Source organism: Microtus ochrogaster, chromosome 6, assembly GCF_000317375.1.
Source record: "Microtus ochrogaster isolate Prairie Vole_2 chromosome 6, MicOch1.0, whole genome shotgun sequence".
NCBI lineage: Eukaryota > Metazoa > Chordata > Mammalia > Rodentia > Cricetidae > Microtus > Microtus ochrogaster.
In genome coordinates, this window is record NC_022013.1 from 46,673,719 (window position 1) to 46,685,559 (window position 11,841).

Sequence of the window (11,841 nt, forward strand, 5' to 3'; positions counted from 1 at the left end):
AGGCTGGTCTCGAACTCACAGAGATCCGCCTGCCTCTGCCTCCCGAGTGCTGGGATTAAAGGCGTGCGCCACCATCGCCCGGCCTTGTTTGTTTTTTTGAGACAAGGCCTTGCTGTGTAGCTCAGTCTGCTCATGACCTCACTAAATAGCAGGTCTGATGGTTAGTCTTCACTGTCTACTTGACCAGCTTCAGAATCACACAGTATCCACACCTGAGGGCTTCTCTGTGAGGGTGTTTCTAGTGAGCTTTAACTGAAGAGGGAAACCTGCCTTTAAGGTGAGTGATCCCATGGCCTGGGATCACAGATTGAAAGCAAGGGAAAACGAAGAAAGACAGGAGGGTGGCAAGGAAAAAGGAGAACGCTGGCAGAGGTTTTGAAATCCCAATTTTGCTTCCTGATCTGTCAAGATCTGAGCAAGAACATGGTGTGTCTGCTGTCATGCCTTACTGAATTTGATGTACTTCTATATCTCCTCAAAATAAGCTGAACATTCTCCTTTGTAAATGTTGCTGATCATGTATTTGATCTTAGCATCCGGAAAGGCAGCATGAGAAAAGTAGCTAATGTATCAGTCTGGCCTTGAATTTACAGTCCAGCTTTAGTTTCCCAAGTGCTGGGATGGTGGACTCTGCCACCAGGCACAGCTACATTACTTGATTGACACTAATATTTTGACAATTGACACATCGCATCAGTATTGGTTTGGAAAGTAAAACAAAATTTTACTGAGTCAGCAAATTTGCAAGAGGCCAGGCATGGTGGTACATTCCTGTAAGCCCCACATGCAGGCAGAGGCAGGAGGATTTTGAGTTTCATGCTAGTCTAGCAAGACCCTGTCTCAAAAGCTAAAATGAGAACAGAAAATCTCATCTAAGATAGAGTTTCTTAAAGTATTAATTTACTGACCATCTTAGGATATTTTTTTATGAAAATAATAGTTAGCCTAATAATTCAGCTTATTATTTATTTTGTATATAAAGGCAAAAAGCAACTCTGTCATTATTCCATAATTGCCTATTTTTTTTTAATTTGTAGTCACATCTCTTTGTATTCAGCACAATAATACAACTTCAGTAGTGAACTGTTGAAACATTTGAAGAAACCAGTTGTTGCTTTAGTAGTGGACACAGTGTGGTTAGCTCTGTGACTAGTTCATTTCATTTAGTGGACAAAATAGAGACTACCCTTTGTGCTTCTTTGTGTTTATCAAGTACAAAGGATCATATTTTCCCCTTGGTAGCTTTTCTTTTTTTTTTTTTTTTTTAGTTTTTTCGAGACAGGGTTTCTCTGTAGCTTTGGAGCCTGTCCTGGAACTCCCTTTGTAGACCAGGCTGGCCTCGAACCCACAGAGATCCACCTGCCTCTGCCTCCCGAGTGCTGGGATTAAAGGCGTGCGCCACCACCGCCCGGCCCCATGGTAGCTTTTCTTATTCTAAAAGTACACAGTAAGGTGTTATTAAGTCTTACCTGCTACTCTCTCTCTCTCTCTCTTTCAAAACTTTTACTAGGCCACCGAGCTGTATATGTTGGTGTTCATGTACCATTTAGTAAAGAGGGTCGTCGGCGTCACAAGCATCGAGGGCACAAACATCACCACAGGAGAAGAAAAGACAAAGACTCAGATAAAGAAGATGGACGGGAGTCTCCTTCTTATGGTAGGAAGAAGTTGCCCTTCACTGATGGCTTGAACTTTTTTTCTAAGAAGTATCATGTTTCTCACTTCATTCCTATGAAATAATTTTGCACATTAGGGGGAGGCCAATAAAAGTGGGGCATTTTTGTTTTGTCTTTTGAGGTAAGGCTTCTATGAGCAGCCCAGCTGGCCTCAGGCTTATTAGGCTTCTAAATGCAGGCACCATAGGCATGGGCCACCAGGATTTTTTTCTCATCTCTATTTCTTCTCTTTTCTTCATCTCTCTTCCCTGTCCCTTCCCTTTTCCTTCCCTTCTGCTCTTCCATCCCTTCTTTCTGTCTGCTGGGTAATTAGGTCCAGGGCCTTTGTGCATGCTAGGTAAGCATGCTGCCACTGAACTATTTCTCATCCCATAGTAACTTAAGATTTCATTGATATAAATGTGGTCGTGGTGGTAGTGGGACCCTCGTTTTCTTTTTATTTAAAACTTTGAATATAAAAACTGGTTCTTGTCATTTAGCTTTTAAATGAGAGTTGTTTTGTATCCTTTTACTCTGGAGAGAGCAGAAAGCTACAGTGGATATTTTCTGCATACACTCTCAACACTTGCATGCAGACCCAGTGAAGGCTTTGACACACTCATGGGACTAAGGCATTGGGGTCCTTGACATGGCTGTGCTAATGTCAGTAACACATTCCCTCATCCCTACATCATCCCGTATCAGTCATGTCACTGGTACACCAGTGAGTCTATCTCTCCCTGTAGGTCAGTATTACAGCATTCAGTGTCTAATACGACTAAGATAGTCATCAGTTCAAGACTGATTTCTCTGTGTCTGATCACCATAGATTATGGTGTCTTCAGCAGTAAGATTCTATGTTCAGTTGGTTGACAACCAAGAACAGTTGCAGTAGCCTGTGTTGTTTCAATACCCTTGGGGCTTCCTGACTAATAACATGGAGGGAGATAACTATTGCATTTTGAAACTGTTCTCTGGTTGGACAAGACTTGTAAGACAGTAGTTTGGTCTCTGGATAGCATATAGCACAGGCTCTTAATTGTGAGAAGAGGCTAGAAGGATAAGTTCAGTGCTTGCCTGAACTGACTGCCCAGGAACTGTTTTCTAGTGTGGTAGCACAAGGTAAGGCCTGGTCAGCTCTCAGGAATCTGGGTTAAAAGAATCCAAAAGCAGTAAAGTGTTTCAGTCTTGTTGAGTGAGAAGAATACAGGCAACAGAGATAGGGGCGTGCACAGCACAGGTCTGACTAATAACCCAGGACTGTGTGAATCCAGACTGTATACATAAAGACTTGTCAGGTGCAGCTGATGCAATGCATAGAGACTTAGGCCATTTGATCCTTGTATGTTAGAAAGAAGGAATGGGAGGCAGAGATACCATGTTCTAGCTTAAGAGACTAAGGGCAAGGGTAAAACCTATTAAGTTCAAAGAAAGGAACAAAATCTAGAAATGGAGAGATGGCTCAATGAAGAGAGCTTGCTGCTCTTTCAGAGGACATGTGTTCAGTTCCCAGCATCTACCTCAGGCAGCTCACAAGTGCCTGTACTACCTGTAAATCAAGCCACAAGGGATCTGGTAACTTATTCTGGCTTCTGCAGGCACTATATACATGTATACTAATCCTATACAGGCACATGCACATACTCACACATATAATTAAAAAGTAAATCACTGGGTGTGGTGATGCATACCTTTTATTCCCAGCCCTGGGAGAAAGAGGCACATAGATCTCCGTGACTTTGTGTCTTCACCTCTCTCTGTTTTATTGCTCCAAGGCAGGCTCTCTCAGCTCTCAGAACTGTCTTATCTCTTTCCCAGTGCTGGGGTTACAGGCATGCATGGCAGCGCCTGGCTTTTTATGTGGGTGCTCGGGATTTGACCTGAGGTCCTCATGTTTGCAGAGAAAGCCCTCTTATGGCTGAACCTTCCCGAGCCCCTGTGTCCATGTTTTGCCTTTGCAACACACATTGTGATCTGCAGACCTAATGCTTAAGAACAACATGATTGTGTTTAAAAACAAGCAAATAATCTCAATGTTTGAAGTTTACAGTTGGGGGGGGGGATACATTCATAGCTGTCTCTGGCCACATGTCTGGAGAGCATTTTTTAGTAACTAAGAGAAAGGCTGAAGTATCCCATCTTATTACCTTTATTTCTCATGTAATGCAGGGTGAATATTGTCTGTGATTGAAAGCCTTAAGGTTTTCTACTATTTAAGAGGTAGTGTCTATTTTGTTAGTGTGCCTTCTGCAGTGGCTCTGACCCAATCCGCAGCTGACAGTTCTATTCCTCTAGAACAGCAGGAGAGCTGGCTGGCACATACTGACAGCTGCAAGTTTCATATCACTTTCTAAAGCTTGAAGGCTTCCTCTTAATCCATGAACGTACTATCTTAACTATTTTATACCTCCATTTGTGCATATATCACTTGAATATATATACTATGTATATTTTGGAAATAAGATTTGTACAACCCTGGCTTGTCTGGAATTTACTGGGACAGTGTGTCAATTTCAAAGCTTATCCTTAAATGAGTGTGCCGTTGTTTTGTTAAGACACACCATCGCAGAGGGTGCAGTTCATCCTTGGGACTGAAGACGATGATGAGGAGCACATTCCCCATGACCTCTTCACAGAGATGGATGAGCTCTGCTACAGAGATGGAGAGGAGTATGAGTGGAAGGAGACGGCCAGGTAACTGTGTTCACTATTTATTTATTGACTGAGGTAGGCTCTTGTTCTATACCCCCGGCTGATCTGGACTTTAGGATGTAGCCCAAGCTGGTCATAGACTTGCAGCAATCCTCCTGTTTCTACCTACTTAATGCTGGGATTATAAGAATGAGCCACCTTTCTGGGGCTCTACATTAGAAGATTTCCTAGTTAATGCCTGGAAATTTTCTTTTGTTCTTTGCTCTCAGTTTATTTCCTTGAATGAGCTCATTTAGTATGTTATATGGTTTGTATGGTTGGTATTAAGATGTCTGAACAGATTTGAAGTTAAAAATCTTATCTTGTGAAATGCTGCAGTTTTGGTTTTGTGGGCTTACTATTTTAAATTCAATTTCATTTCTCATGCAATGGTAGTTGATTTACATATTGTTAAACTACAATCTTATCATGTGATGTAGGTGTCAGATTTGATGGCTGCAGACAGTGTATACTATTGGCCTAATTTGTGGAAATGTATTTGAGGCAGGATTTTGTTCCAGTAGTGATCTCTTGTTTCTTTTTAAAAATCAAGCTTATGTTTATGGTATTAAAATAAACAAATGGAATGTCCACTGTTTTTTAGTTTTTCTATATTATCCGTTTAGGTGGCTGAAATTTGAAGAGGATGTTGAAGACGGTGGAGACCGATGGAGTAAACCATATGTGGCAACTCTCTCCTTGCACAGTCTCTTTGAATTGAGGAGTTGTATCCTGAATGGGACAGTCATGCTGGATATGAGAGCAAGCACTCTTGATGAAATAGCAGGTTATATAGTTAACTTTTTTACATTAAAGAAAATTAAATAAAGAAAATAAGGTGTGATTTTAAGATACTCATTTAACAACTGTATATGGAACTAGTTCTACTCTTTGTAGGGGCATTGGAGGTTTGTGTAGAGACTAACACATTAAATTAGAAGTATGATCACTGCCATAAGCACATGAATAGTCTGCTCTCTGGGAGTTCAGAGGAAAGTCTCCCATGGTAAAAGCCCAGTGAGAACATTAAATATACAGCCTTCGAATCAGCACCTGGGCATAAGGAGCACAGGTGTATAAGAGAAAAGACAGTGTTTATGGAAGAGCACGAGCAAGGAGAAAGTTCCAGTAAATGTAAACAAACAATGGGACTGGGGAAAGTGAGCTAGCTCCACAAGCAGCTGTACATTGTTTCAATAAAGATAGAGGCCTGAAAGGATAGCCCAGTTTATACAGTGCTCACCTAGCGTGTGTGAGCTCTAGACTTATTTTTCCCCTTTTCCAAAAAAGGGATAGATTATGGCCACCTTTGGATTACTGAGCTGAAGCACTGATTTTTATGGTGCGCATTGGGACAATTTTGGGATTAACTTGGGAAAGGAATGATCCTCCATGTGCTTTCAGAAGATTACCCTGGTCGAAAAAAATGCAGGGTGACTCTGAACTGGAATGGGGACAGAAACAAGAACTCTAACTATTTGGAGTTGTGGAAGTTAGTAAGGCTGGTGTGGATGTAGCAGCAAAAACAGAAGGAGGGAGAGGAGAAAAGAAGAGTTGTGATTATTTGATGACTTCTGTCTACAGTTGCTCAACACCCAAATCATATAAATAAGTGTAATACTGTGTAGTCACTGAAGATTACTCCGCAGAACACAACTGATTGAGTATCTTGATTTGTTAAGAAAGCCATAAACTTGGCCAGGCGGTGGTGGCGGTGGCGTATGCCTTTAATCCCAATACTCGGAAGGCAGAGGTAGAGGCAGGAGGATCTCTGAGTTCGAGGCCAGCCTGGTTTACAAGAGCTAGTTCCAGGACAGGCTCCAAGGCTACAGAGAAACCCTGTCTCAAAAAGCAATAAGCCAACCAAATAAAGCCATAAATTTAACAGTAATTCTTGAGCTATAAATAATTTGATTTTACCTGACTGTTAGATTGGACTATGTGATGCAATTCTTTAAATTGTTGAGTCCCATTCTTGTATGAGTAACTGAAAAACTGAGGTAGAGTTAGGAGTATTGAGTATGGTCATGTGAGTCATTGTCAGAAAATAGAACTTTTATTTAAATTTTTTTAAAAGAATTTGTTACTTATTCTTAGACAGTTTCATACCTATAGCATATCTTATAATTTCTACTAGTATATATTCCACTCACAGCTTCTGGGGCCCCTAACATACCCCCTCCACTTCCTCATCTTCTTTATTTTGTTACGGTCCGCTCCATGGAGTCCAGTTGGTGCTGACTGATGGGTATAGGTGTGCTGCTGTCCATTAGAGCCTAGAATGCAGTACTTTGAGAGAGTGAAATCAGGCATGGATGGGATGAACTGTGAATATGCTAACATTAAGAATTACCTCTTAGGTTGGTTTTTCCATTTTTTTTTTTTTTTTTTTTTTTTTTTTTTTTTTTTTTTTTTTTTTCAAGACAGGATTTTGCTGTAGTTTTAGAGGCTGGCCTGGAACTAGCTTTTGTAACCAGGCTGGCCTCGAACTCACAGAGAATCACCTGCCTTTGTCTCCTGAGTGCTGGGATTAAAGGCGTGAGCTACCACCACCTAGCTTCCATTTTTCTTTTAGGGTAATTTTATCACACATAGTTTTGAAGATTTGACTTTTAATTATAATTTTACTTATCTCTGACAGGATCAGGGATTAAATTCAGTGGTAGAGTATTTGCTTAGTGTATGTAAGGGTTCCATCCCTAAGAGAAAGAAAAAGCAACAACAGAGAAAGTCACCCCACTAGACTCATCTTAGTGCCATTGTTTAAATCTACACGGGGCTGCAGAGGTGGTTTGAAGACTAAACACGTTTGTTGTTCTTGCAGAGGATTTGGGCTTGGTTTCCAGCACCCCCTTGGCAGCTCTCAGCTGTCTGTAACTCCACTTCCTAGGGATCTGGTGCACTTTTTCAATGCCTACAGGCTTCTGCAAGCACATGGTACATTTCAGGAACAGACACAGATTTGTAAAATAATAAATATACTTTTAAAACTCTGTATGTATTTTTTGTACATTGAAAATATGCCCAGTAGTGCACACAGCAGTGCTGGCATCCGTCCTTTCTTTCTTCCATTCCTTTCACTTTTTGACAGAATTTGCCTTGTCTGGGATTTTTATCTACTTCATTGGTCTGTGCCTCTTGCAGAGTAAGAGCCACCACTTCTTTCCTGCCCTGTTCCTAGACTGCACAGACAATTGGACGTCTTTGGAGCCTGTGCCATTGAATATTTAGTTAAATAGAATTCACTGCTACTCATTCGTTTATTAACTAGAATTTACCATATCTACATAGGAAAGCCGCCTCTTTAAAATACACTGGATAATGTTCATATTTATCTTCATGCATATGCTTAGATAGCGTTTATATAGTAAAAATACTATTTTTTTCATTGAATAGATATGGTGTTAGACAACATGATAGCCTCTGGCCAGCTAGACGACTCGATAAGGGACAACGTCAGAGAAGCTCTCCTGAAGAGACATCATCATCAGAACGAGAAAAGACTCACCAGTCGGATTCCCCTGGTTCGATCTTTTGCAGATATAGGCAAGAAACATTCTGACCCTCACTTGCTTGAAAGGAATGGTGAGATAAGTTGTGGTGTCCAGTTTTCGCTAACCTTTCTCTAATGGAAGCCTGTATGCTATATTAGTATGTGTTGCGAGAACGGTGGTGTCTCCTGTTATCATTCTCACTTATTCAAAGTTGCCATTTCTAAAGTGTTTTTTTTTTTGTTTTGTTTTTTTGGGTTTCTTTGAGACAGTCTGTCTCATTATCTATCACAGGCTGACCTGGAACACTGTGTAGCCTTTGCTGACCTTGGACTTGGATTTTTCTTCCTTAACCTCCCAAGTGCTAGAAATATAGGTCTCTATTAATAAGACCAGTGTGCATTAGAAATCACTTGGATGAAGTAAAAGCATTTACTGTTATTAAAAGGTCATAACTTTCCTTGAGCAATCTATAAGTACAGTCACTGTCCCTTACCCTTAATCACTTCTGCTTCTCTGTTTGGATTTGAGGTTTCTTCCTTAAAAATTATTTAAGAGGCATACATTTATGATCTGTAATTTTAATGTTTTTAGTTCTAAATACTGAGTTTACTTTACGCCTATATCAAATTGATTTGCCTCCTGAACTGATCATAAACAAGCATTTTGAGAGTTGGTTTCAGATATTCATATACCTTGTGGAAGGTTTTACGATAGGGCTGTCTGATGCAAATGGCAGACAAGCTGATGTCTTTCAGTCCATTGAGAATGGTGCGAACCCAGGTGCTGAGATCCAGTTCTACCACTCCTTTCAGAGGATGGTGGCATTTAATGTAGGACTTGGGGAGACAGTGTTTTTGTTTTTTAAATTTTACTTTTCTATTGTGTGTACATATGTTTTGCCTGCATTTATGTATGTGCACTACATGAGTGCCTGGTACCTACGGAGGTCAGAAGAGGCCATTGGATCATTTGGAACTGGAGTTAAGGATGGTTGTGAGTTACCATGGGGTACCGGTAGCAAACTCTTCCTGTGAAGAGCAGCAGGTCTCTTTAACTGCTGCTGAACCATCCTTTCCTCCCCAACCCTAAATAGTCAGTTAGTTGTCAGTTTCTGAGAACTAATGCACATTGAATATTCATCTCACCTTGCTGTTTTCTTTCCAAAGCAGGAAAACACCAGTATGGTTCTCACTTGACTCTTAAACAAAACTGTGATAACAGAACCTAGACAGGCCAGGTGCAGCAGACAGGCCAGATGCAGCGGGTCATTGCTGCCTCCGACTGTGTCATGACAGGAAGCCTAGGAGAACTGCAAGCTGGGACAACTGGGATATGGGACACAGTAGCTTTCTGTTCTTTGTCTGTCCCTGTTCTCCACTGTGATGAAGTAAATTTATTTACTTCAAGGACTCTACTAAACTTTTATTCCCCATATTCAGTCAATGTTTTCTCTTTATCCTCTTTGTAGTTTAATTTCTTTTCATCATAAGACAATGGCTATTCTTAAGCAATTTTACTTTGTTAGTTTTGTTACATTATAGGTATAATGTAATAACCTTTTCTGCATGTAGCTCCTTAAAAGATAAACGATAGTTGTTTATGTATTAACAATTGTTTCTACTAATTTATTTTAGTTAACATACAAATAATAGGTTTATCACATTCTTTACTTTTGCTATATTTGAGTCTCCTGATCATATAGCTTTGATTCCTTAGTCCACAAGAGATTGTTACATTTCTCAAACAACTACCATTTAATTTGAAAAGGCCACAAGGGAAAGAATGTTTCTCTTTTAAGCTCACTTACCAGTGTATTCCTATGCTTTTGAAATAGTCTAGACTAACTTTCCTATTGCTCTTGTTAAGATGGTAAAATGCTTTGTTTTTAGGTAGCTAATGCAGCAGTTGTGTATAATTGATTAACTGGCTGGACTATGGTAGAAACAAGACGTGCTCTGAAATTTGACTTAAAACTTAATGTTATAATTCTTATAATTCTCTTTGTTTCTCTCATTTTCTTTGTTTGTTTTCTTCCTTTTTTCCTTCTTTTTTGTTTTGTTTTGTTTTTTTCTGTGACAGGGCCTTACTGTGTAATCCTGTCTGGCTTGAAACTTGCTTTGTAGACCCAGGGTAGCCTTGAACTAAGATTTATCACACCTGGCTATAATTCTCTTGAAAAATAATTCTTATAAATTGTCTTGTATTTTTAAAATGTACTTAAGAACACTGGCCAGCCTCTTGTTACACACATTTGTTACCAGTTTTAAGCTAATTATTAGGTAATGCTAATATAGAGTCTTGACATCTATAGATGTTCCTAGTTAGGAAAAATGTCCAATAACTTTTCAGTGACATTATAACAAGTAAGAATGTGACTGACCTCTAACCCCACAGACGAATCTGAAGCTTGTGATTTGTGGTTTGAATTGAGTTTTGTGTTCTCTATTTACTTAATACAATGGACATCATTTTTTACTTACTTGTTTTATCTCAGGCGAAGGCCTGTCAGCCTCCCGCCACTCTTTGCGAACAGGTCTGTCTGCCTCAAACCTTTCCTTGAGAGGAGAATCGCCTTTATCTGTTCTTCTCAGTCATCTTCTCCCTTCTTCGAGAGCTGGAACCCCTGCAGGCTCAAGGTGTACCACCCCAGTACCCACCCCTCACAGCAGCCCTCCTTCCAGCCCTGGCTTAAGTCGCCTGGCCTCCAGAAGTTCCCAGCTGAGTCAGCCTCAGGCCCCAGAGCTACTGGTGTCACCCAGCAGGGATGATATTCCCAGAGTAGTAATTCATCCGCCCGAGGAAGACATAGAAGCACTCAAAGGCCAAGAGCAGAAGAATGAGGAGAATGTTGACTTCACTCCAGGCAACTGTCCAGAGTCCTCCACGTGTGGTCCCTGCCTCTGGCTCACCTGCACTGAGAATGCCTGTCACACATAGCTTGAGCAGCATATGTAGATAGTGCTTATGATTGGACAGCTGCATGGTCTTGCTTTTTACAGTGTATTACAGAACAGAATAAAGTCATTAAAACTTAGGCTATAAAAATATTATAAAGAAGGCTGTACATAAGTTAAGCCCATAAATTTTTTTTGTTTTTGTTTTTTAGAGATGACGATATTTGGGTAGTTTAGGAAACATATTTTTGATGTGACTCCGAGAATGGTGGTGGTACTTAAGAGTGTAGTACAGCTTAGACGTCCTAACACGATAGGATGCCATGCTGTTTTTCTCATCCTCTCTCTGACAAGACTGACATTTTCAAACAATTGCTTGTAGTCATTATTTCAAGAGGAGTGGTGTAGCTTGGAACAGACTGTACTCTTTTATTTATGATTGTGTGTGTGTTAGTCCAAGTTTCTCCTGATGCTTTTCAGAACTGTGGGCTCTTTACTCAGGCTGAGGATGTAGTTTTGTAAGTGGATTACAAAACTTTCTTATGGGGCTGCAGAGGTCTCTTTAGGCAAAACTTTATACTGGACCTGACTTGGATTTCTTGCACCCTTGTCAGGTGGGTCACGGCTGGCTTCCTGTAACTCCAGCTCTAGGGCCTCTGATGCCTTCCGCCAGCCTCTCCAGATCACTCATGCACATGCTTATACAATAAACACGCATACAATTAAAAATAAAATATAATATGTGTGGTGGGGGAGAGAGAACTTCTAGGCAGTAAAGATCTTTGTTAGTTGAGAATTGAGGCATATATTCTTTTAATATTACTACAAATCTTTATGACAAGATTATCAATTTTTCTGAATAGGTGAAATTAAAGTGTTTGGATTTCTGAAGACAAAATGAAGCTCATAACTAATGAGAAAAGTCATAGGATCAACCGTCATCACTTCCTGCGTAACTGCCATTTGCACTTAGAACATTTAGTTGTTTCTGGCAGGACTCCGGAAGCTGATGCCATAGAGAGGACGCCATAGAGAGCTCCTCCATAAAGAGGATGCCATAGAGAGCTCTTCCATAGAGAGCTCCTCCATAGAGAGGACACCATAGAG

General features: G+C 40.4%; 1 protein-coding gene across 9 annotated transcripts in view; it reads left to right on the forward strand.

Moving 5' to 3' along the window:
• The window catches only part of Slc4a7 (solute carrier family 4 member 7), a 61,539-nt gene that overhangs the window by 2,334 nt on the left and 47,364 nt on the right, over positions 1-11,841 (forward strand). For 5 of the 9 annotated variants that reach the window (XR_003377041.1, XM_013346856.2, XM_013346854.2 and 2 more), the window contains exons 2-5: positions 1,511-1,657; positions 4,211-4,349; positions 4,973-5,133; positions 7,743-7,931. Coding sequence is in view for 8 of the 9 variants with exons in the window: in XM_013346856.2 (XP_013202310.1) it covers positions 4,294-4,349; positions 4,973-5,133; positions 7,743-7,931 (406 nt within the window). In the remaining variant the exon portion in view is untranslated. Of the gene's footprint in view, positions 1-1,510; positions 1,658-4,210; positions 4,350-4,972; positions 5,134-7,742; positions 7,932-10,334; positions 10,704-11,841 lie in introns of all 9 variants that reach the window. The other 4 variants (XM_005348546.2, XM_013346855.2, XM_026779681.1 and 1 more) reach the window with 2 other exon arrangements.